Here is a 27,727-nt window from a genome sequence, read left to right as displayed (position 1 = left end):
TCTTTAAGGAGGCTGAGGTGGAACTTTAGAGGGATTCATACCATCCTTTTGGATGGCTCCCCGATTTACATTATGTGGGATGTTTATAGCTGCTTGTTATGCAGTCCTTGTGGTCATGCCATTTTCTTATTCAGGAGAAGTAGGGCCTATTTGGGTATAGTCTTTTGATCCAAGTCTTCAAAAGAGTATAAAGCATATATACTTCATTGACCATTCATTTGTCTCCTTTGTAAATTTTTAGACCTTTGTTTGGTTTGATTGTTTTAGAATAATATTATTGGAAATGAATTGGTGTTGGTTTTGGTTCCTCGAGCATTAATTTTCTATTTAAACAAGTTTAAGTTTTTATGCTATGTTCTTGTGCATTGACTTGTCAACATTTAGAATTTTTTTTGACACAGTCGACAAACCACCTTAAATACATATACATTTTTTTTATTATTTTTTCTCAATCATGCATTGAGAGGGAGTCAAACTCTCAATCCCCCTATAGAAGTCAAGTGACTTAACTACTCAATTATTACTGCATCTCGCACAAAGTCAAGTATATGAATTTGAAAGTTAAGAAACTTTATCGAAAATGAATCGGTCTTTACAGATGAAACATCTACGTTGCAATTAGCGTGACCCGTGATAAGGGACATCAACGTTATTCAAACGCGACCATGCTGCAGATACGAGACACTCGCCACCAAACCTAAAGTGAGCCACATTTCCTACCAAATTTAGACGACTCTGTGATTGAGGTGTTTAACTATATAAAAAAATAAATAAAAACGCAAAAGGAATAAAGAAACTCCTGGGGGTCACCAGCCTACTGATGGCTTTGTGTTTTTAATTAATTCATTTTATGTACACCCATCTTTAATAAGATAGACTAGACCTGTCTAAAGGTTGGATACCCACCCAAGCTCGAAGGCCTGCCTGAAAATTAAGAGGGCTTGGACAAATATATGAGGCCCAATGACCAGGCCTTGGACAAAATATGAAGCCCGTTTTAAAAATGAGGCAGGTCTAGTTTTTATTGTTAAAAGCCCGGGTCCGCCCTGACCCAAGTTATATAATATATTTATTAATTAGTTTTGTATATACTTATATATATATATTTAGATATTAATAAAATCAAATATTCATAGTGAAAATATACAAGGCAATGTTTCTCTCATTCATTTTAGGGCTAGCCATCTTTCTCTAGTTGTTTCTTCTTAGTATTCTCATCCTCAAACTCCATTGAAAAGCTTTTAATCTTCACAAGAGGATTCTTGGATTTCAATTAGAGTCTCAATTCCTACCCCAAAAGCAAGGTTCGTGGGTAGAAGACTCTTAGAATTCAAAAGATTGACATCGGTTTGAAGTTTTCTCATCCGAGAGTTCAATCTCTTTTCAATCCTTCGACTCAAGAAAGAAATCTGAAACCTTAAGCCTTAAGGTATAACTTTCCTCTATTATTCAATTTAGGATTTCATAAGCCAATTTTTAATTTAAAAATTAGGGTTTCCGGAAAGTTGTTTAATTTTTTATGTTATATATTTTTCCTTTGTTCAATCATAATTGATCTACTAGATTTATTGGGATTTCATATATATTGAATTATGATGTTGGATTTTATTTGTGAGTTGGGATTTTAGATTGTGATTTTAGAAAAAAAAAATCTCCTCCTTTTTAGAGAAAAATATAATTTTTTTATGTGTTAGATTCTTTGTGGATTCAAGTTGTAGACTTTCTATTGGCCCTATCTTATATAGTAATTTCCAAAGTATTATCAGATAAGGGGGACAATGTAGATTTTTTATGCTTAAATCATTATTAATTAGATGTCGATGATGACTACTTGTTCTTGGTTGATCTTTGTAAGTTAGTCTAGAGTGGTCACAGATTGTATATCTTCATATTTTGTTATAAAAAAATGTAATGTAATTTTTCCTTTTGTATTAGTTATTGGTCATGTTTTCATTATAGAGTAAGCTCCATGTATATTCCTGATCTTCTTTTTCTTAGAATTTTGATTTGGTCTATATGCAACATTATCCATCAAGCAACAACAACTAAACTTTGCGGACTACCAACTCTAATATTCTAATCTAGAACAACTTTTCACTTATTGTTGGACATCAAGGTAATCCAGAACAATCTTCAATTGTTCAAGTTCCATCTTTGGCATTAACATGTACTCATTGTGCAATCTCATTATTTCATATGTACATAATTTATTTGGAGCATTATTCATCAAATTGTACCAAATGTTTTAGGGAATACAATTAGTGCTTTTGTTGTAATTTTGTTTTGTTGTTTATAACTTCGATACCAAAGTGAATTTAATTTGGAGGTTGATTATGTTTGGAACTTTTCCCTCTTAAAAAGAATTAAAATTCTTTCCTTTTATAGTTGAATTTAGAGCATGGCTATTATTTTAAGAGCCTTATTATGTGGTAACATCACATTTTAAAGTAAATGCTATTATTGTTATATTATTCATGAATTTATATTGGATATGGATATATAATTTCTTGTAAAAAAGACAATATACATGAAGAGAAGAATAATAATAACATGTGGTTGTGCTATACGCTCTTACTGAATTGCATGGTGTAGTTGTGATGGTGTTCTTTATATTCATTGCTTTTGTTTTTGTTTGTGCTATGATACAAATCAATAAGTATTTGTATAATATATATATTGCCTAGTTCTTCTTTTTAACCATCTTCACAATAACAAAGGGATCAAGAGAAAACACATATAGAGATCTTAAATTGAAGTTTAGCTTTTGGTCCTTAGTTCTTCATACACACACAAGACAGACAACACGTAGGCACATACACAACATAGATAACACATAGAGAGATCTTGAACTGAAGTTTGGCTTTTGGTGCTGATTAGTTTTTCACAAAAATATACTCATGAACACTATTACTTAGTTTTTCACAGACATACACACTAAACATTTAATACACACACACACACACACACACACACACACACACAAACATTGGTTGTATTGTGCATTTATTTGTTTTCAAGTACTCTTATTCATTTACCATTTTATATTGTTGTAGGACTTGAATCTCATGATAATGGCAAGTTCAAATACACCCATAAATGTAGAGGATGGATATACTATATGAAAGTGCTCCCAAGAATAAAAAAAAAACAACTTCATTAAAGGTGTGGGATTATATGACAAAACTTGAATGTGAGGATAAAGAGCTGATAAAGGCACAATGCAACCATTGTAAGACTATTTTATCTACTAAATCATCTAGTGGTACTTCTCATTTAGAGACATCGTTTACAAGGTTGTCTTGAAAAACACAACAAAGATATTAGACAATATACAATAACAAGTTAGCCAAGTGCAAGTGGTGGGTCACTTATAAAGAATTATAAGTATGACGAAGAAGAATGTCGTAGAGCTATTTCCATTTTTCTTGTATGTGGCAAGCATTCTTTGAGAACAGTTGAGGAACCGGGGTTTAAATATTTAATGACTATTGCAAGCCCCAATCATAAAAATATAAGTAGACAAACAACCACAAGGGATGTTCTGCATTACTATGCAAAAGAAAGAGAGTATGCCAAAGAAGAGTTAGCCAAATCCCCCAATCAAATATGCTCTAATAATTGGAAATCTAAGCACATTGTTGATGAATATATTTGTGTTACTGTACATTATATTAATAGTGACTAAAAAATACAAAAAAGAATAATCAGATTTACAGCTTTGACCCTTTCTTATGATGGTTTAAGCATTGTGGGATGAACTTGTTTTGTGCTTAACTCAATAGAAAATAGACAAGAAAATTTTTAGTATCACTTTAGATAATGCTTCTTACAAAATGTCATGGTTTCTTCTCTTAAAAGTCATTTTCGTGCAAATAAGGCTCTTTTATGTTATAGTGTTTTTCTAAATTAAATGTTGTGTATATATAGTGAATCTTATTGTTTAAGCTGGTTTAAGACTTATTAATGATGTTGTTAATAAAGTCCGTCATGGGATAAAGTACATAAACAAAATCTAGCCCTCATAAGAAAAGATTTTATGAAATTGTTGAAAAAAGTTTTCACTTAAATGGAACTAAAAAATTGCATCAACATGTCCGTGTCAGATGGAACTCTACATATTTGATGCTTGAATCTGCTCTTTATTACAAAGATGTGTTAGATTATTGGGGGCAACAAGATAAAGATTTTCATTATTTTCCACTTCTTGGTGAAGAGTGAGGACATGTTCAAATTGTTTGCAAGTTTCTAAAAGGTTTTTATGATGCAACTTGCATGTTCTCTAGTTCGAAATATCCCACTTCAAATATTTATTTTAGAGGGGTTTGGAAAATCCACAAATATCTTGATGGAAACTCTTAAAGGTCCACATACATTCTTGAGTCCTATGATTAAAGGGATGCAAGAGAAATTCAATAGATATTGGGCAGAGTGTAGTTTGGTATTATCTTGTGTTGCTATTTTTAGATCTTCAATACAAACTGAACTATGTGGAGTATTGTTATACTAAACTCTATGGTAGTCATGCATTGGAGTTTGTCCAAATTGTTCTTAATACTCTAAGAATCTTGTTTGATGGGTATTTAAAGAACTCCAAATCCAATTCTTTCATCTTTGATTGGAAGTTTGACTACTACGGGAGCAAGTTAACTGAATTCAACTTAGAAGGTTCTAATATAGTTGGGGCTGTAGTTGATAATTGTAATGAGACTGAAGATTACAAGGATTATTTAAGCAAATTTAAAGCTAAAAGTGAGAAATCACAGTTGGATCTTTACTTGGAGGAAAGCACACTTGAGTTGAACATCGATATTGATGTCCTTAACTATTGGAGTAAAAGCTCAATAAGGTATTACGAACTTTCACTATTGTCTTGTGATCTTTTGGCAATTCCTATCTCTACCGTGACTTCAAAGTCGGATTTAGTATTGGAGAAAAAGTCATCAATTATATGAGAAGTTCACTCAAACCAAAAACGGTTCAAGTTGTTGTTTGTTTGGATGATTGGATGCATGCTAGAGGCTTTTCAACAGGTAAATATTTTGTTGTTTTTCATGTTTTATTTTGATATTTTATTTTGTGATTTCTTAGTTTTTATTTTACAATTGTATTAGGATTGGAAGATGAAGCATCTGTCTCCAGTGATGATGAAGATGATGGGGAAAATGACATTGCTGCTGTAACTTTATAGAGGTAAAATAGCTTTATGATATATATCAAGTTCTATTTGATTTTTTTAATTTTAAAATACATTAAGTGATGGGAAAAATCCTATAGTTTTAAATGCATGTATCATGTATTATTTTCATTTCTCTATCAGTTTTTATTATTTGATTGTTCTCTCTTAATATTGAAATGTTTGGGTGATTTTCTCTTTTTTTTTTGGTTAAAATGAGCTACATGGTGGTTGTCTTTATTAACTACAAGACTAGATACATACAAGTTTAAAATACAATGGAGTATAAACTAGAAAGATTATAGCCATCTCTTAAATTTTAATACCATATTGTTCTATGTAGTCTATTAGCCATCTTTGTACTTCTAATCTATGAAAAAATTAAGAGTAAATATGAAATTCCTTTTCATACATTGCCATTTTATTTGTTGTATAATTCCATTCTTTGTTAGAGTTTGGGGTTTTTCTCAGAAACTATTTCAATCTTTTTCAATTTTATCATTCTGATTTTTAGGGCGCTACTTTTTGCTCTTTAGTTGATTAATTTCATGTTGCTTACCTTTGGTCTTGTAGGTCATGATTTTCTACATTGAATTTTGGGGATAGTTAAGATGCCAACACCTTATGAATTTGTTATGTCTGGCTCTTTAATATACAGTCTTATGAGATGCTTTTTCTTTAAACTGGATGATTTTTTTTATATGTATGATAATGGGTAATCTTTAAATGTTTGCTCTTTAAGTTGCATGTTGTTTTGTCATATGATAATGGTCAATCTTTTTATATATGATAATGGTCAACATTCATGGATGTGTGTGTGTGTGTGTGTGTGTGTGTGTGTATCTATATATATGATATTCTCTATTAGTTTTATTCAAATTGAATTTTAATAGTGTGTGTATATCTGATAAAGTGCTTGAGTGAAGATATTTCTTTGCATGTTTTACATACATTGAGCTTCATTTTTATCATGTTTTATATCTCATAAATTGTATTTAGTGATCCTTTGTGCAAATAGGGTTGTGAAGGCCTTGGGAGAAAAAAAGGAAGCAAAGATAAGTTATAAAGCCACCTTTTGGGAGTTTTTTGTACAACATAAAAGATCAAGACACAAGTGGAGCTCATACACATGGGGATATGTGCCAACTTCCAAGAGAATTCAAGTTAAATTGTGAGTTGGAAGGGCATAAAGGCAACTGCATTTACATGTCTTTACTTGTGTGAAGACTTCAAGAGCCTTCCCAATGATGATTAGGTGACAAGAAGCCTTATAACACCATGTCACGCCCCAATCCGCTAGCCCATGGGACGCGACAACCGCTGCGACATTCCTGAGGAGTAACACTCCGCCACTCAACCCTCGGAGCGCCGCAACGCTAACCAACAACCTGGAAACAACAATGTTTACACAGATATACAATGGAAGTAACAACAATGACAATAACAAAAACGATAAACATAAATAGAGAGGTTCACAAATGCATAGGGAAGCAACAATAACAATAGCATACAGCTGATATACCAAGAGTTTTAGAGTTGTTTAGATACAAAACCATGCAACAAGGGTTCTCTACAAGCTAGTGGATCCGGGACTCAGTAACATGATCATGAAAAAATAACCTACATGAACTGAAAGGGAAAAATAGAAGATAGAATGGTAGAAAATGTCCAGCACGTTGCCACACTGCCGCACCTACTACCTGCAACAACCAGGGAGGAAGAAAGAGGGGTGAGCAACTAACGTTAATTAGTGAGGAGAGGTTAGCACAACTCTACTAGTAATATACTAAAAGTATAATAATCATAAACCACCAAAATAATAATACTTTACTAATAACATAACTAGTTTAGAACATAATTACACATAGTAGTGATCTCCAAAACAAACTAATAAAGCTAGAGCCAAGAAAGCTTTTACCTCAAGTAGGGTTTTACAACATCAAATTCATAAAATACCAAACATAGGGCTTAAAAATATGAAAATATGTTCACTTCAATCTAATAGTTTTGCCATAAAACATATAAACCAAAATAGTTCCAAAAATACAAGTATAACAACTAAATAACATGAGTTTTGAAATAAGTAATCACAATATTAGTGCCAAATCGAATTTATGGGAGACTGCCCTCTTAGGAGCGATCACTGGGCTTCACCCGCTCACCACCAATTCGAGACAACACTACAAATAAATGTCAAACCCAGCATATAGCAACACCTAACACTCACAAAACATAAAGTGATCTAGAAACCTCTCCAAGCCTTCGCCATAGCCGCGGCTAGGTTTAGAGCCATCAAGGTACTTATGCCCTTGACGTTGACCCATCGGTTCACAGTATGGTGACTCCAGCTACTTGATGAATATCTAGTCAGGACTCTACACTCCCACCTGAACTGGCCCTCGTAGTAATCAGCCGGTCTACCACGCCACCTCAACAGGCTGGCCATGGAGATTGCCTACTGCAGTAGGGTATCACCATACAAACTCAACAATAAGCATAACTCCACACGGAGTACAATATCCAACAATAACCATCAATCAACAATACCTCAGCCATTTCCACAAGGAAATGATAAAAGCACAAGCAAAACTCAAGCTTTTAACATAAATCATTTGACACACCTCAACACAAGAAATAACATAGAAGTCCTTACCTTTCAACATCCTAAGAATGAGTTTCAAACTTATATTTCACAAAATAAAAGATTTTCACAAGGAAGCCCAATTTTCACAAAACAACCACTTTGAAACACAATACTTTTCAAACACAAATGCAAAGATCTCGCAAACTCCTTGAAGGGTCTCAATTACAAGTCAAACATGAATATTCAAGATCTTTAACAATAATAACTATCATTCAACAAGATACAAAATAAGTATAAACCAATAAAACTTTACTTAAGCCACAATTTATATATAGCTATTAGTATTTTTTTAATAGAATTATGCTAATTAGTCCCACTCACCAACTTAGGCAAGTATAGCCCGCGAGAGTGTTACTTCTGTACCAATTCCTTGCCTCAAGACAAATTCTCACCACCTAACCAACCACGACCACACACACACAGACACACACAAATAAGAAAAGAGTAAGTCAAATAATTCTAAAGGTTCCAGGCTTCCCTAAGATTAAGCACGCAAAACAAACCTCAACGAGGTCAAGGGTTAGCTCAAAACTAAGACCAGGGATTTCCAAAGAATTCTAAAGGTTCCAGGCTTCCCTCTAAGCCAAAGAAACCAAGAAAACAAGGAGAACTCCCCGGTGTTACAGTAAAAATTAGGATTACTACAGTACCCGAGACCAATCTCGTCAACAATCCAAGGGAAAGACACCAAGTTCTCACAACTATACAATTGCCAACTAAAAGATACATGAATCAACAAATCTATGGCATCATTTTAAGCTCTTAAACACCTTTCTTTTCCCCACCAAACTCTATATAAATGCCATCAAATTTCATGGAATTCAAAGGAATACTAATTCCATGGATACAAGGGTGCAATACAAGGGATTCACAACTCAAACAACTTTCAAATAGCCAAACAATTACAAAGATTTTGAAAACAGGTTTCCAAGGAAGAGTATGAGAGTTAAATAACCATTTCAAGAGCTAAAATCTCAAGCACAACATAGAAGATGCATGCCTTATCTAAACAAATGAAAGGAAATGATCATTACCTTCTAAACTTCAAATCAAACAAGATTGGGCAAGAAGAAGAGAGGGCCAGCCATTAGGATGAAGAAGAGAAGAGTTAAGAGATAAATGAAAAGCTTAGCCTCTAAGGAACCTTGACTTTAAAGGAATGGATAATGTTTTAAGGGAAAATGACCATTTCACCCCTAAAGCTTCAATATATTAACCAAAATGACATGGACTTCAAGAAATGGCTAAGTTACCCTCATGCTTATAAAACAAAGACTAGAGTGAATAAGCATTTGGCAAAAGACAACAATGCCCTTGTATATTCAAGAAAAGGCATTGGTGAGTAAGCTTGGGTGATAATTACTCAAATGACTCCAACTAACCTAATTAATACCATGGAAACCCTCTACCCTCTTAATGGCTAAGGAAGAGAAAATGAGAAGGAGAGTGATGAGCCAGGTATCACACATCATGTGGATGTGTGCCCGTCCATGTAATCTCAAGAGAAGAGTGTTGGAGACTTGTTTTTGAGGAACACTATAGTAAAGTACTGTAGCAGTATTGTAGCAAAACCACTATTCCTTGACTGGGTCAGAATTCCACCCGGGAGGGTGGAGAAATGATAAGTGCTTGAGTAGACATATTTTTCTATATGTTTTACATGCATTAAGTATCATTTTTACCATGGTTTATGTCTCATATAGTATATTTGGTGTTCTTTTGTGCAATTAGGTTGTGAATGCCTTGAAGGGAGAAAAGGAAGAAAAGATAGGCTATAAAGACACATTGTTGGGAGTTCTTGTTTAATTCAAGGACCAAGACACGAGAGGAGTTCATGATCATGGAGATGTGTGCCATCTTTCAAGGAGATTCAAGCCAATTTGCAGTTGGAAGGGCACAAAGGAAGTCACATCTTTATGCTCCTTCTCTTTGTAAAGAATACAAGACTTTTCAAGGATGAGTCGATGAAAAAAAGTCTTATAGCCTACCACATGGATGTGTGTCTAGCCATGTGGCCTCAAGAGAAAAGTGTTTGGATTGTGGTTGTGAAGAGGACTGTTGCTAAGTAATGTAGCAAAACACTATAGCATTTTACTGTAGAAGTATTGTAGCAAAATTATTGTTCACGTGACAGCGTGAAAATTCCACACGACCGTGTGGAAATTCCTACAGCTCACGCGGGCTAGTGGAAAATCCACACAGGCGCATGAAGGCACGTGACAACAGTGGTTTGTGATTATAAAATAGGCCGTTTGCCCTATTCTTTGGGGACTTTTTGCGGGGCTTTTGGCGAGCACTCTAAGGGTAAAGCGGCTAGGATTTTAGAGGAAGTATTTTGCGACATTGGGGGCCATTATTCACTAACTTTGATCGATCTTCTCTCTGTCATAGCATTGAGGGGGCCTTCGGCAACCTAGCTTCGGAGGAGGATTCTTCAAGACGTTGAGCGACCCATCAAGGCCATCATCACGAATTCAAGAGGGGTTTTTCTCTATGGTTTACATTGCTATTCATTGTATTAAACCTTGTTTTGTAACTTGCCCCATAGAGGGCTAAATCATAGTAGGTATTTGGACATGTGAACCCTAGGATCTTATCTTTTGTATTGATTTGGTTTATGTTTCTATTAAATCCAAGTTGATTTGAGTTTTAATCTTGTGTTATCATGGTTTGCATGTTTTATTGATCATTGTGGTTGATTATCTATGCATGATTTGTTACTTTGATGAGAGAGTGGTCTCCATTAGAGTTAGAACATTTAAGGTTAAAGAAGATTGAGAGAGTGAGTCATGAAATAGTAGAGTGTCCCCTTTCCCTTCCGATGAGTGTTTTCTATCTCCGTATTCCCTAGACTCTATGCAACCATATTTCATGTGCATCATGAGATTGATAGATTTCTCTGTCAGGATCTTGTAGGGGGTTAGGGATCTTTCGCCTAGAGCTTATTGCGGTCATATAGGGTGTGAGGTGTTGAGATTGAGCGATTTCTCCATAGAGACCTTGTAGGGGATTAGTACCGGTGGCTTGGAGGCAAGGGCCGGTTGTTCTTGGATTACCTCGACTCATTAAACTCGGTTTAGAAGCATTTAGCAAGTCTTGAGCTTCATGTTAGATCCTAGGGGGAGCATTGCCCGGGTACCTCACCTTTATTGATTGAGATATCTTTTACTTTCTATCTTGCCCGCTTTCTTGTTTTTTAATATTCTTGCAATTAGTCCATTTCATCACATCCATTGATTTCGACTAGAAAACTAAGAATTGGTTAATATTAATACTTATGTTCCCTGTAGATTCGACTACCCACTCAACGGGGTATTTTATTATTGACACCTGTGCACTTGTGGTTTACGCACGCAATTCAGATCATGTCAAGAAATCTGCAGTCCACCCTAGGTGTCAAGGCATATGACATGCACATGCCGGTTATTATAAATAGCCATTTTGTCCCTATTCTTTGGGGACTTTTTTTCATAGCTTTTGAGAGGCAAAGCAACTAGGGTTTGGAGAGGAGGTCTTTGGCGAATTTAGGTGCATTCTTCACCAACTTTGATAGATTCTTTCTTCTTCATTGTATTAAGGAAAGACATCGACGAGCTAGCTTTGGAGAGGAATACTTCAAGACATTGATCGACCCATCAAGGCCATTATCACGAATTCAACGGGATTTTATTCCATGGTTTTCATTGATTTACATTGCATTATTTGTTTTGTAATTTTCCCTATGGAGGGCTAAACCCTAGTAGGTATTCGGGCATGTGAACCCTAGGATCTTATTCTTATATTGATTTACTTTGCATTTTTTTATTAAATCCAAGTTTAATTGAGTTTCAATCTTGATTTCTTATTGCTTGCTTGCAATATTGATCTTGTGGTTGATTGGTTTGCATGAGTTGTATGCCTTGGTGCGAGAGAGGTCTCCATTAGGGTTAGAACCTCAAGATTGAAGAGGGTTGAGAGGATGAGTCATGAGATAGTGGAGTGCCCCATTTTCCCGCTGATTAGTACATTCTATCTCCGTATTCCCTAGCCTTTATGCAACCATATTTGGTGTGAGGCTTGAGATTGAGAGATTTCTCCGCCAGGATCTTTCACCTAGAAGTAGGGTTAGGTCTATCCTTAGGAATTGGATGTACTCTAAGAAATCTCTAGAGTCTATTGAGGTCATATGTGGTGTGAGGTGTTGAGATTGAGTGATTTCTCCACTGGGACCTCATAGGGGACTAGTATCGGTGATCTGGAGGCAAAGGATCGATTATTCTTAGATTTTCTTGACTTGATTGGCTCGATTTAGAAACACTTGGTAAATCTTGCATTTAATGTTGGATCCTAGGGGAGCATTGGCCGGGTATCTCATCTTCATTGATTGAGACTTCCCTCATTTTTACTCTTTTCGTGTTTGCTTGTGACGTTTATATTTCTCGTGATTAAGTTCATTTCATCATATTCTTGATTCCGACTAGATAACTCAGGAGTAGTTATTACTAATACTCCTGCTCCCTGTGGATTCGATTACTTGACCATAGTTGGAAACTGAAACAACAAGAACATATCAATTGTTGTAGAGAAAGTGTTGGCAAATGCAACATGACTGGGATGACAGAAGTAAGCCGCAAAATCTTCATCATAATTGAAGATCAATGTGAAGACATGGGCGAAGCCCTACCTCATCAACTCCTCATTCCCCACGCTTCACTGCTATTTCAACAAAATCATGGTAGATTCACCCTCTAACAAGTTGTCTTCGTTGAAATCATATATTTTTGTTTGCATAGTTATCTTCAACATATTACCATCACATGCCCATCTTTTTCCTTCAACAACTTTTCTAATCTCACTCTCTCTAAACAAAGAGATGCTTATTCTTTACCACACTTGTGCTTATGAATCATAATAGCGCTACTAAAAGGAAACAATTTAGAAATTCTAGTAAAGAGATATTGTTATTTTCAAATATTGTTTTTAGATAATTTTATTTGAAATATTTTATTTTGATGTTATCCTTTCTATTTTAAAAAAACTTAAATATAACAAAATTAATCTTTGCAAATATTTAATTAATAAATTAATCCAATACATCTTAAAAAATGGTTACCCCATGAGGAGTACATAGGGACTAATGTAGTAGTGGGCTTGATTCGATGCGTTGTAATCACTTTTCTTGTGCTCAACCTAAATAGAGAACCGGCAAAGGTAGCCGATTCCAAGTCATGCATCATCCCTTCGATTGAGTGTTTTAGATGGAGCAGTGCCTGCTTGCTAACCGATGAGTTGATTAGGGCCGCTGCCTTTGATTTTGGAGAGAATCACTGAAATCTTCGAAGGTAATTCCTTTTTCTCTCAATCTATCTGTGTATGTGTCATTTAATATCCTTTTGATTTTCCATCTCAAATCCATAAAAATACCTCAAACACCACTAATACTCATGTTTATGAAGGTGGCAGTGGGCACATCGGTGGTGAGGATGGGCAAATCAAAGATGGTCATCTTTGGGGGCTTGGAAGACAAGAGAGTCCTTGATGACATTTGTTGTGAGTGGAGTACGAACAAGTGAAGGAGATGGTGTGGTGGCATCTATCAAGGATCCCAGCTCGCGAGAACTAGTCCTAGTCCGGAAGAATCTTCGCATAGCTAAGACACCGCATGCGTTACTTGACTTTGTGGCATAATGGTTATGATGCAGTAGTTATAATAAATGTGTGGAATGAGTCATGATATAGTGGGGGACATACTCATAGAGTTAGTTAGGTATTTGTTATGTTTCACCTTATATATAGTGATTTGAATTATGAATGGATAAGAAGGAATTATTCTCTCATCTTTCTTTATCTATGTTCCTCATACACCCTCATTTCTTCTTTATTCTTACCATCGGTCATTAGTGCACATCATTTTGGTGCTTTCATTGAGAGACATGCTGGAGGCGATAAAAACATGTTCCAAAGTCTTTGAAGACCAACTATCTTTAATCACTGAGCAATTAGCCTAACATGACTTTTTTTTTCTAAAAGCTAGAATCTTTCTGCACTATAATGCGTCAACATTTGGAATCCTTCAAGATGCCACAGAAATTCATGGCTTCCCTAATAGATAGTCATGGCCAACGTGATGGTAAAATTAGCTAAGTTGAAGAAGGCCCTTACTCCACCAGCCTTATTATTGCTCCCATAACAATCATCAGCTAGCTTTTCAAGCTTAACATCAATCACTATGGTTTCGGTTGCTTGACTTTCCAAGTTAGAAATTCCACTCTTCACCAGCGACAATGTCCTTGGGTGGCTTTTTCAAATCGAACACTTCTTTGCCTACCATCAAGTCCTTGGGGATCATAAGCTTACTATTGCTGCATTCCATATGTCTAGTCTAGCACTCCAATGATATCACTAAATGTATTTCACCGACCAAATACTATATGGGAGGAATTTTCTTTACAAATTAAGCTTTGATTTGGGCCTTCCTCCTTCATGAACTATGAAGCACAACTCTACAAACTGAAGTAACTCACTATGGTATCCCTTTATTTAGTAATTTTGAAAATCTTTCCACTCGAACCATGGGGTAGAATGATGCCAATATTCTCAGTGGTTTCCTATCTGGCCTATGTGAAGGCATCCAAAGGGAACTCTATCTACTAAAGTCACTGACCTTACATGAAGCTATGAAGATAACAAAACTTGTGGAAAATAAATGTAATGCCTCCAGAGTAACACAAGGTTGTTTTTAGTTGACTAAACCAACAATAGCTTCATCCTTTCTTGCACTACCAACTCTTTACCCAATGATAAGTGCTTGAGTAGACATATTTCTCTTTATGTTTTACATGCTTTGAGCATCATTTTTACCATAGTTTATGTCTCATATAGTGTATTTGGTGTTCTTTTGTGCAATTAAGTTGTGAATACCTTGAAGGAAGAACAAGAAGCAAAGATAGGTTATAAAGACACATTTTGGGAGTTTTTGTTCAACTTAAGGATCAAGACACAAGAGGAGCTCATGTACATAGAGGTGTGTTCCAACTTCCAAGAGAATTCAAGCCAATTTGTGAGTTGAAAGGGTCACATAGGCAGTCACATAACCATGCCCCTACTTGTGTGAAGAATGCAAGAGCTTCCAAATAACAATTCTATGAGGAAAAGTTTTATAACCTACCATGTGCATGTGTGCCCAACCATGTGGCCTTAAGAGAAGAGTATGTGAGCCATGTTCATAAAGAGCACTGTAGCAAAACACTGCAGCAGTAATGTAGCAAAAACACTGTTTAAACGACTGCGTGAAAATTCCACGCGGTCACGTTAAAATTTCTACAGCTCACGTGGGTAGATGAAATCTCACGCGGTCATGTAGAGGCACATGACAGTCATGGTTTAGGCCTATAAATAGCTTTTTTGCCCTATTCTTTGGAGACTTTTTGCGAGCTATTGAACGGAAAAGCGGCTAGGGTTTCAAGAGGAGGTCTTTGGCCGATTTGGGGGGCATTCTTCACCAACTTTGATAGATCTTTTCTCCATCATAGCATCGAGGGGCCTTCGGCAACCTAGCTTTAGAGAGGATCCTTCAAGATGTTGAGCACCCCATCAAGGCTATCAGCACAAATTCAACGGGGTTTTATTCCATGGTTTACATTATTTTTTATTGCATTATTCTTTGGTTTGTAACTTGCCCCATGGAGGGCTAAACCCTAGTAAGTATTTGGGCATGTGAACCCTAATATCTTATCTTTTGTATTGACTTAGTTTATGTTTTCTATCAATTCCGAGTTTGTTTGAGTTTTAATCTTGTTTTATCATTTCTTGCATGTCATATTGATCTTTGTGGTTGATTGTTAATGCATGATTTGTTGCCTTGGTGAGAGAGGTCTCCATTAGGGTTAGAACTCCAAGATTAAAGAGGGTTGAGAGGGTGAGTCATGAGATAGTGGAGTGTCCCCTTTCCCTTCCGATGAATGCTTCCTATCTCCATATTTTCTAAACTTTATACAACCATATTTGGTGTGAGGTGTGAGATTGAGAGATTTCTGCACCGGGACCTTGTAGAGGGTTAGGGATCTTTTACCTAGAAGTAGGGTCAGGTGTATTTTTAGGAATTGGTTGTACTCCTAGGTATCCCTAGAGTTTATTACAGTCATATGTGGTGTAAGGTCTTGAGATTGAGCGATTTCTTCACCGGGACATCGTAAGGGACTAATATCGATGGCCTGGAGGCAGGAATCCATTGTTTTAGGATTACCTTGACTCATCTAACTCGGTTTAGTAAGTCTTGCACTTCATGTTTATATCCGAAGAGAAGCATTGCCCAAGTACCTCATCTTTATCTATGGAGATCCCCCTTGTTTTATACTTTCGCTTTGCTTGCTGGAGTTATTCTTGATTCTAACTGGATAACTAAGAAGTGGTTACTACTAATACTTCTGTTCCCTGTGGATTCGACTACCCATCGCACCGACACCCGTGCACTTGCGGTACACACACGCAAATTGGTCATGTCACCCAACTATCATCTTGACTACTAACTTATCTATTAAGAGATTAACACCAATAGAGATGGCATATCAGAGGGAGGATGACCTATGTTTCAATTGTGATGCGAAGTTCATGCCTGGACACCACTGTCAACCACCTTAATTTTTTTTCTTGATCGTAGATGATGAGGAGGACGTATCACTCGAGGATCCATTCGTGGCAACTGAGCATCTCGACAACACCCCCAGTCCACCAGAGTAATAGATAGATTGGCGAAGGACAAACTGATGAACAACCTTGCATTTATTTCCATGCCCTAACCGGCCAAGTGGTTCCGTCGACTCTGAAGCTCGCTAGACTTGTTTTAAGGTATGAGGTAGTTGTTCTCATTGATGGCAGGTCCACTAATAATTTTATTCAGACTGGTCTGGTAAGTCATGTGGGTTTGGTAATTTAGTCATCTCTACACCTTAAAGTAACTATCGAGAATGGAGTGCCCGTGAGTTGCGACGGTACAAGTCTCCAAGTTACATTGAAGCTTAGTGAAGCCTAATTCTCTATCGATCTTTTACTCATACAATTCTTCAGAGCTGGTATAGTGTTGGATGTACAATGGTTATCTGATCTAGGGCCTATCATTTCTTATTATCAGAACTTGTTGATGGAGTTCAAGTATGCAGACTCACTAGTCCAGTTCTACAGGGTGAAGCAACCAAGTATCAATCTCATTACCACCTCCAATTTGAACAAAAACATACAATCTGAGGTAGTAGCCCCATTTTTTTAGCTAACTACTAAGATAGTGAGCCCCACCCATCGGTCTAATATTGTTCCAAAAGCATTGTCAATGTTCTCCCCCATCTTTCACCCTTATTAGAATATACTGAGATTTTTGCTTCACCTTCCAGACTTTCCCCGGTCCCATCAATGGATAACCACATTCCACTACTTCCATATATGGCTCTAGTAAACAACAAGCTATACCATTATCTACACTTCCAAAAGTCAAAGATTAAATGGCTTGTCAATGAAATGCTCACCGATAGAATCATTCAATCCAATCAAAGCCCATATTACGATTCAGTTCTCTTGGTAAAATGAAAGACGCATCCCGGTGTTTCAGTGTGGAATTCCACGCTCTTAGCATAATCACCATCAAAGTGCAGGTTTACAATCACAACCATTAAGCTACTCAAAGAACTCATTGATGCCTGATGAGTGCATTTCATATCTATATCCTTACCTTCTTTATGCATTTTGCTTGTCTTTTAGCACTCATGTTATATATTTTGATGCTACTATGGGTATATTTATGTTTATGTGCAGGTTAACAGGTCTTCTGACATTAGAATGATACTATAGCAAAAGCACGATTTTAGAGCCAGAGCACGGTCATGCTTATGGAAGTATGGCTTAAGCACGGGCGTGCTTTTTCAGTTGTGCACTTTACTATCTGGAGAAAATTTTGCTTGTCAAAAACCTGAGACTTGTCAATAAAAGGCATGACCATTAAGCACAGCACAAGCATGGGCATGCTTGGGTCGAAAAACACCTTTTAAGGCCCCAAACCTAGGGTTTGACGGGGAGTTCGACTGGGGATTTTGGAGAGGACTTTTGGATAATCTTCACCGCCATCTATTAAGGGGTTACAGTGAAGGTTTTGAAGCACGATTTGGAATGGAGCTAAGCTGGCGGGAAGACCCTCGAAGGACAATTGGAGAGATTAAGAAGCAATAGGGAGTCTATGGATTCTTACTTGATTGTTTTCTTTATCTTTTCAACGTTGTGTGAACCCATGAGGGGTTAACTGATCTCCGATACCCCGAGTCGTGAATTTAGTTGATAATATGTATTTGATTTACCCTTTTGCTATGAATATACAATTCTATTGGTTTTCATAGTTGTGATTACTATAGTGTAATTGCAAAACTTGATGTGCATGATTCCCGTAGTTACAATTACAAAAATTGGCATATTTGATTGTCGTAGATGTGACATTACTTTGAGAGCACAAATAAGATCCATAGGATGCACCTGATAATCATTGTAAGAGAGTCACTGCATGTTTCACTAAAGGATTGGTCCGGGGAGCTACTTCTCATCACTGCTTCTACCTAGTTTTTATCCCTTCTCCTTCCATCCTCTTTTCCACTTTTTTTATTCTCTCTTTAGATTCTTACAATAGAGCTTTCCCAATATTTTATTAGGCTGGATATTGGAAGAGAAATTTGTACTAGAAGATTACTGGTCCCTGTGGATTCCACTGCGTGATCCTATTCAGATACATTGTACTACTTCATACAACCCGTGCACTTGTGGATATACAATGGGTATATCAGTGCCATGCCTTTTCCAAATTATATCTACGTTTTGGTTATTATTGAGTTTGGATTCATCCCCAAGATGTTGAGAAAACCTCATTTCGTACACATGAAGGCCACAATGAGTTTATGGTAATGCTGTTTTAATTATCAAATACGCCATCCCACCTTCCAAGCCCTAATTAACTTGATCTTCAAACCAATCTTGTGTAAATTTGTTCTCATATTTTTTTGATGATATTTTGATCAACAACTCATTGTGGAAGGTACACCTGGAGTATCTCAAGGCGGTTTTCTCAATTTTTCCGTTCAGAGTGCTTGGTCACACAGATGGCAAAATTCAAGTTTAGACGTATCGAGAGTGGCGATTTGGGGCACAAGATTTTAGGATGTAGTGTCTCGATTGACCTCAATAAAATCACTAGCATACATGGATAACAGATGATTGACTTCCTCAAAAGCTTGTGGGTTTCTCGGCCTCACTTGTTATTATAGAAAGTTTGTTCACCGATACTCCTCCACTGCAACACCCTTGATAGATTTTCTCACCAAGAACAGCTTTGTCTGGTCCTAGGCAACAATGGTGGCTTTTCAGCAACTAAAGGGAAAAAAATATGTTTTGGCACTGCTAGATTTCAATTCCCTATTTGTTGTCCGAATCGACACCTCTGACACTGGGACTGGTGCGGTCCTTTATCATAATGGATATCATCTGGCTTATTTTAGTAAGCAACTGACACCCCAATCGTGGAGGTTATTATCCTACACCTGAGAAATGTTTGCAATCACTGAAGCTATTAAAAAATGATGACAATATTTGCTAGGGAGACGATTCACAATCCAATTGGATCAGCACAGTCTTCGCTCACTAATCTCCTAAACTATTTATACTCTTAAACAATAGAAATGGGTAATAAAGTTTTTGGGTATGATTTTGATATTGTGTACAAACATGGCTCCTGCAATGCATTTGTAGATGCTTTATCTCACATATACCAATCTACACTTCTTGCATCATTCACAATGTCTCACCCCATAATAGCACTCTTGGACACCTTGCGATAATTCTACAAGACTAGCCCTACTTAAACTAAGTTTTTCTAGGTAGTGGAGGTAAATCCCATCAACCATCTAGGCTATGCTGTCAAGGATGGAATGCTTTTCTATAATCGAGGGCATTTATGTTCCTTTGGAATCAGCATTCTAACAACTCAACCATTCTAAATTTCATAACTCTTAATAGGCGGACTTGCTGTTATCCAAAGGACTTTCGTCCAAATTCTCGACACTTTCTATTCGCTAACACTACGTAGCTCAGAGAGTATGTGTCTTGGTACTCAATCTGTCAGGCATCCAAGCCTTTCAACAAGACACCCTAATGCTTAATTCAACTATTACTGGTTCTCAGAAAATCTTAGGATTCTGCTTCTCTTGATTTCATTACATATCTCTCACCCACTTCTTGTAAAATAACGATGATGGTGGTTATCAATCACTTCTCAAAGCATGCCCATTTCTCCATCTTAGGACCACATTTTACTACCCTAAAGATCACAGAAGTCTTTGTCAAGGATGTGATATGTTTACATGGCTTTCCAAACACCATCATCTTTGATTGTGACCTGCTATTCATGAGTGCTTTTTGGTGTGAGCTATTCAAGCTTCAAAGCACCACTTTAATTAGTGTCTTGAGGATTGCCCATGATACTTCATCACTGACCATCCTCACTAGTGGTTGTCCTTCCTGCCTTGGGTCGAATGGCATTATATGTCTTGAGGATTGCCCATGATACTTCATCACATATCCAATTCATCTCTGATAGCGTCTATTGATGTCTTACTCTTGACAAGGGCCAAAGTCCTATTCAAACTCTGGAACAATCTTCTATGGGCTTAGAACTATTTGCGTAACTAGGCTAACGCTCAGTAAATGGATGTAATTTTTGCTATCAGAGACTGGGTTTTCCTTTAGCTTTAGCCCGACCATTAATCCACACTAGCTCATCGCCAAATTGACAAAACTAGCTCGTTGTTTCTTCGATCCTTTTTCCAATCTCTGAATATATTAGACCGGTGCTATACATACTCTCTCTTACAACTACTGCTAGTATACATAATGTTCATATTTCTAAATTTTAGAAATGCATTGGTGAACCATTTACCTATCAAATGCTACTTTCTCTGCAATTTGTGGATGGCCATTCTATCCTCAATCCAGCAATAGTCCTTGTGTTCTATTCCATTATTCAACAAGGTCGTTCTATGCCATGAGTGCTCATCTAATGGGAGGGGCAACCCGTGTCGTATGCCACGTGGGAGTCCATTGTGGAGTTACAACATGATTTCAATGATTTCCACCTTGATTTCAAGGTGCTTTTGGAAGATAGGGCAAATGTTGTGGGTGGAACATAAAAAATATCGAAGGATAGGTGTGGTAGCACCCAATGGGGATCCGAGCTCATGTGTACTAGTCCTGGTCTAGAAGAGTATTTGGATCAATTAAAAGCCACAAGCGTTATAATACAATGGGGGAAGTTCATATAGAGTTAGATAGGATTTTGTTATGTTTCACCTTATATATTGCAATTTAAATTATGAATGGTTAAGAAGGAATCATTTTCTCTCTGTTCTTACCACTGGTCACTAGTACACATCTACATGGCCAATTATGATATTGGTCCCCTTTCCTTTCATTCATTCATTAATTAATTCATTTTCGATGATTCAATGAGATTAAATTTGGTGTTTGTGATCACAGAGAATAAACTTTGGTTCACTCTCCAATGCACTGGAAGCATATCAAATGAACAACACGAGCCATCACCATGTGCCTTTCATGTTTTTGTCTCCTTTGACTATGAATTATTTGTCTTTGGTGGTCATTCTGGTAGTAAGAGGTTTATCCAATGCTCACTCTAATATCTATAACTTTACTTTGAGAATTGGAATTTAGCCAAACACTCGTGTGAGCCGAACTTTGACATGAAAAGTACATGGAATTTCATGTTTAGTGATTTTTGGATAATCGATAGTGGTACATGCATCTTTTTTTTTTGTGTGTTTGCAATTAAGCATAAAGAGTAGCTCAGTTAGCTTAATTATATACTAGTGATTCCTACACCGAATGATGTTGGGGAGAACTAATAATCACACACTACAAAAATGACATTTCAATAAAGTACTATAGCACTTAGCATGGCTATTGTAGAAGTACGCACTAGTACTGTAGTAACCATGTTATTAATAGAACCTCCAACTTGTAATTAACACGGCCTTGACACAGGTATGTTGTTGCCCATGCTATTCTCATGAATGCTCTAGTACTATACCGTTGGAACTAGATGTAATACCCTGAACCCTTGGATACTTGTTGAAAATTATGTTCAACGTATTATCATAGTTGTAGTGAGATTATTCTGTAGAGTAGTTCTGTTGAGAAATCCAAGTGAAAGCACAAGGTCCTAAATGTCAGAGTTAATAGAAGATTTTGGGTTCATAAGTAACTAGGAGGATTTTGATTTGAAGCGTTTTCGGCAACTGAGGACTGAGAAGTATGTTGGCAAGGAGCTTTCTAAAAGACTGAGTTATGATTCAGGGACCGTTGGTAAATTTTCATGAACCTTTTTGTAAAATATTTTCCTAACAGGGGCTGTCAGTGAACTCGGTCAAACTCCATTTTTAACCAAACTTAAGAGTTTCTTCTGGACCTAAGAAGTCATTTCAATTGCCTTTAGAGTTAGAAAACTCTTCAAGCTTCTAATCCTTCTTTAGCTCCTTAATGCCATTCTTAAGCTATACTTGGAGAAAATCTCAACCTCACCATCTTCATCTCCATCATTGTTTCTGGCGCAATACCTCTTTATCTTTCATGGCGCCAAATCACTCCATTGTTCTCCATTCTTTCATTGAGGTAAGTGCTTGAAGATTTGGCTTGGATGATGTATCATTCTTGGTTAAAAGCTTGGAGAAACATTGTAGAAATTTATTATGTTTTTGTGAGATTTGGTTTGGATTTGAGTCATAAAAACATGCCTTTTGGTTGTGGATCTTTAATGTTTCCAATTTCGTTTGGAAAAATACTTGTATTTTGAGTTGGATCTTGTTGAAATAGTGAAGGAATTCTTGGGTTTACTGTAAAAGCTACTGTAGCAACCGGAATTAGGGTTAATATTGGATAATTAAGTTAAAGTGGATGATAATGATGATAATGATGATGATGGTGACGATGATGGTTGGAATTAAGTTGGTTGAGCTTAGCCAAATTGAGATGGATGAGCTTAGTTCAAATGAGTTCATTGAGTTTAATCATCTTGGTTGAGTTGGGCTTGATCAAATCAAGTTTAGTGGGTTGACCTAATCAAGTTAAGTCAAGCAGGCTTGGTTCAATCAGTTGAAGTTGATGTGGTTGGGTTCAGTTGAGTTGTTTTGGTCTAAGTTTGATCATATCAAGATGAGTTTGTGGTTGGTCTTAAAATGTTATGCTAAGTTAAGTAGGTTAAGGATTGATTTAGGGCTTGGTTTAGAATTTGGGTCAATGGTTGTGTGGTAAACCAATTCAATGAGAATTAGGTTTAGTTGAACCAAGCTGGTTTAAGAGATTTTGTATAAGAATTAAAAGTGATTCAAGGTTGGTTGTTTAAATTGAACTTGGTTCAGTGAAATTGAGATTGGTTCAAGTTGGTTCAGGAGGTTTTAGTCCAATTTGAGTTGGTTTAAGTGCAATTTAGAGGCTAATTTGATTATGCAAGGTTGGGTTTGAACCGGTTGGAGTGAATGTGCCCAATTAGAGAGTCTGTTTTATCTCTTGTCTTTTCTTTTGGGTTCAATTCTGTCATTGGTCTTTAGTATTTATTTATTTTATTTCGTTCTTTTGTCAAAGTGGAGTTCAGGCGTGGGAGGGAGTTCCAGGTCTAGTGAAAAATCCAAGGGAGACCATGTGAGTTGGCAATAATTGTCTAATTAGTTCATTATATTATGTTTAATAATTTATATTATAAAAGGATACTTATATTTATTTGTAGTTTTCTATGCCATAGCAATCATATTAATACATCCAGTTTTGTATAATTATACTTAGTTTCCACTATGGCAAAATACATGTGTATATGATTTAATTATTCATTTAAAGTATTTATTTTAATGGTTACATATGCTTTAACTTTGAAATGATTTGTGAAACCATGTGTGCATATTGATATGCTTTTACCATCAATGCTTATGGAATCGGTTTTCATTCCCTGTATAGGGATGGTGTCCTAGATTTGGACTTTATGGGTATTATGCATGTATTGTATTATTAAGCTTCCATAAGTTTTGATGGTGATCAAGCAGAGCCTTTCCCTATTGCAGTGGGTGGTCTTCATGGCCAAGTTGTTGAGGTGGCATGTAGACCGGGTGAATTATTGGTCCAGTTCAAGTGGGAGTGTAAAGCTCTGATTGGATACACATCGGGAATTTGGAGTCACCACACAGATTCTTGGTGGGCCAACTTCAAGGTTATGAAGACCTTGACGGCTCTCAACATAGTCACAATGGCTGCTAAGTCGGAAAATGATTTTAGTTCATTGGCCATATCATCGAGATGAAATCTCTGTATTTGAGAAAACTATATTTTTCATGCAAAAGATATCTTTGAAATATGATCTCTTGGAAATTCTTTGGAAAATTTATTTGATGATGAGTTTTATGTCTTTTATGCTTTTAAACTAGTATTATGCCAAATTTGGTATTTACAAGAGTTGGAAACTTTATTTGAACAATTGATCTTTATATACTTTATATTGTTTTCTTATTTGAAATTAATGAGCCACTATTAACCAACTAAAATTTTTTTACAGTTGTAGGAGCAGGACCCTACTAGATTGCTAGTATAAGTATAGAGCTAGTTAAGGTTGAGTCCATGGTTGCAGTGGGTCTCCTTCCTTTCTAATTGTTAGTGTTGTGGTCTTATAGAGGCTGTACCCGCATATTTGAGTATTTATGTTTTGTTGTATGCATATTTTTGAACTTGTAGTTTGTGCAAAAGTTGTCAATCGTGTTTTATAAGTTTGGTTTGGTTTTGTAGTGGTGTTTGATTGCAGTTAAAATGGGGTTTTAACTGATGAGGTGCCACATTCACTTCAGTAAAAGGGGTAGATGTGACATTGCAACTCTTAAGCACGAACATTGTAGCAACAATGCCTAAATTTAGAGATTTCTTTCTATAATCAACACAACCTTTACACCGGCATTTCACTGCCCATTCTATTCTTAGGAATTTCTTCGATATCATAGAATCATATAAAAATAAAAAAACCTATGATTAGCACTACCTTAGCATGGTTACCGTAGCACCATGCTGAATTCTAAAATCTCCAGGACCTCTAGTTTCCCCCTCTTTGTGTACAAAATTGGGATCTAAAGTTGCACGCTATGAAAGATCTATCAAACACACAAATAAGACACAATTTAGTGTGGAAAACCCCTTCAGTTTAGGGGTGAAAAACCACAGCACCCTAAGGTAACTTGAAACCCTTATCGACTATGTAAACTAAGGGATATCAAAGTCTTCTCTAGATTTAACTAAAGGTATACAAGCTTAGAGGCAATAACACACTAACAAAATGCTCTCAAGAAACACATATCATAAATACAAGCATGGGTGAATAAAGACACCAAGAAGGTATTAAAAGAAGGATCAAACTAGATTGATAAGTGGAGCTTCTTGCATGGATTCCCTACCCAAAGTTTGAGTGAAATCTAGCACTATATAGTCATTAGATCATCTTGCCTTAACTTTCTTTCTCTTCTTCTCTTCTTATTGGTTTCACATTCATATGCTAGTCTCTCTTCTCTTTTAATTCTATATTAACAACCAAAGTTGACATAACTTCATGTTTTTTTGTTAATTATGTGAGTGGGACCCACACTTATTCATAGATCCCCTAAATGAGGATTGACCCAACAAATGACAAGCTAATGAGTTGTTATTGTTGTCATGTTTTATTTTTCTCTTGATAGATATTTAATAATGGCCAGAGCTTAATAGTTTTACTGACTTACCATCACCCAGGCAGTTTATTTCTGCTTTAGCTATTGGAAATAGCAAAATTGTTATACAAGCTAGCTGCTCACTTGTTAACTATCATTGAAATCTTAAGTTACTTAGAAGCCACAATCATGTATAGTGGCTGGGATGGCAAAAAGTGGTTGTATGATGTCTACATCATAGACACAAGTAATCTTTCCTACTTGTTTTTCTACCAATTTTTCTTTTTTCATGTTTTAAGTTCTTGTTTGCTGAGAAAAATGTTGTATTCATGGAATTTCTCATGATTACATGGGTTAGACTTATTTATTTGATGTCTCTCTATTCAACAGTATCACTTGAGTGGACTAAGTTATTGGCTTTTGGATCAACACCTCCACCTATGTGTGGGCATTTAGTCACTTTGGTTGAAAGGTGATTTCTTGTCTATGGTGGCAGAGGTAAATTATCAACCAGGTTGGTTTATGGCAAATGTAATGTGGTTTTCTTTTACCTTGTGGTTCATTTTGTTTTGTACTTTTTTACTTTTTCTCTCCTGAAGGTGACTTAAAATATACTCTTTCAGCAGGGACAATACCAGTCTTTGATATAAAATCATATTGTTTAATAGAAGTAAGGAGAAATGGAAAATTTTAATCGATTCATTTGTCTTTCACCCACAAGTTATTAATCTCTTCCAATTTTTCTTTCATCAATTTTTCTTTAGAGTTATAACAAATCTTTCATAACTGCTTTCTTAGTTCTTGTAAACGGTGGTATACAACTATAATTTATTCATTAATTTTTAGTTATTTTTTGTACTTTAAGACTTGAGATCTTCATCTTGTTCACTGCATTTTATACAAAATGCACATGTGACACTGTGTTGCATGTGAGGAAGCGTAGAACGAGTGTGGCAATTCATTGAACACTTGATGCACAATTTCACAAACACTTAGTAATAATTTAGTGGATAGGCAATACAAGGAGGATATACAAGCATTCACACAAGAACAAATGAAGGCACCAAATTTAATGTGGTTCAATTAAGAAAAAGCTCACATCCATGGGAGGACAATGCTTCACTATATCTTGGGGAATAATTAGAGTACCAGAATTAAGCACGAAGCTACAAGAGGATTAATAAGCTCTAAGAACTTAACTTCACCTCAAAAACAACGATCTTACCTTGCTTTAATGAGATCAAGCAAGAACAAGAGCTCTCCTCTACACTATCTTCACTCTTTCTCTTCACTCTCTACATATAAAAATTTACCCTTTCTATGTTTCTCTTATTCATTCTCATTGCACAATGTCCAATAAATATAAGTTTATATAAATAATAGAGAAATCTAGACTGTTGGATTAAAAGAGATCAAGATTTGGCTTCATCCCAATGATCAAACCACATCCCAAGGATTTAAAGCAAATATTTAACAATCCACCACTTGAATACAAATCTTCAATTAAGCATCAATGAAGCATTAAGCATTGTCCTCCACACACCCGGGTCACGTCTTCACTAACCCGAAAAGCCTCCTACAATGAGAGAGTTTCTCCGTAGGTACAACCTTTGTCATCAAATCTGCAAGGTTATTATTTGTGTTAATATTCTCAACATGTAAATATCCACACTCTAAAAACAATTTGAATAAAGTGATACTGCACATCAATGCTTTTTGTTCTAGAATGAAAAGTTGCATACTTGGTAAGATGTATCACACTTTGGCTATCACAATGCAACACATATTTTTCTTGTATCACATAAAATTGATTAAGCACATAGTTTAACTAAATCATTTCCTTTGCTTCTTTGGTCAAGAAAATATATTCTGCTTCCGTAGTTGACAAGGTAACAATGTCTTGAAGTTTACTCATCTAACTCACCACACCACCACCAAATGTAAAAATATACCCCATAATGGACTTCCTTATCTCTACAACTAGCATAATCGATATTAACATAAACATTAACCACTAACGAAGAACCTCCAAAGCACAAGTATAAATTTTGTGTACCTTTGAAGTATTGAACAATCCATTTGATGGCTTGTTAGTACTCCCAACCGGCAGTAGACATGTACTTGAAACAACCCCACTGCATAAAAAACATCTGCCCTTATGCA

The 27,727-nt window shown here is 36.1% G+C and overlaps 1 protein-coding gene across 2 annotated transcripts; it reads right to left on the bottom strand.

Moving 5' to 3' along the window:
• Positions 1-6,317: 6,317 nt before the first annotated feature.
• LOC120256445 lies at positions 6,318-8,961 on the bottom strand. Of its 2 annotated transcripts, none has more exons than XR_005535306.1 (3): positions 8,852-8,961; positions 6,798-6,873; positions 6,318-6,561 (listed from the first exon to the last, which is right to left on the bottom strand). XR_005535306.1 is itself a non-coding variant. In XM_039264126.1 (3 exons), the coding sequence occupies exons 1-3, from the start codon at positions 7,495-7,497 to the stop codon at positions 6,333-6,335; spliced, it is 402 nt and encodes a 133-aa protein (XP_039120060.1). In that variant the 5' UTR covers positions 7,498-7,589; the 3' UTR covers positions 6,318-6,332. The 2 variants fall into 2 exon arrangements, 1 of the variants encoding a protein (XP_039120060.1); XM_039264126.1 differs by lacking the exon at positions 8,852-8,961 and adding an exon at positions 7,401-7,589.
• Positions 8,962-27,727: the final 18,766 nt, after the last annotated feature.

Source organism: Dioscorea cayenensis, unplaced genomic scaffold (genome assembly GCF_009730915.1).
Source record: "Dioscorea cayenensis subsp. rotundata cultivar TDr96_F1 unplaced genomic scaffold, TDr96_F1_v2_PseudoChromosome.rev07_lg8_w22 25.fasta BLBR01001448.1, whole genome shotgun sequence".
In the NCBI taxonomy this organism is placed as follows: domain Eukaryota; kingdom Viridiplantae; phylum Streptophyta; class Magnoliopsida; order Dioscoreales; family Dioscoreaceae; genus Dioscorea; species Dioscorea cayenensis.
Note: the sequence above shows the minus strand (reverse complement) of the source record. Positions and strands in the feature narration are given on the sequence as shown.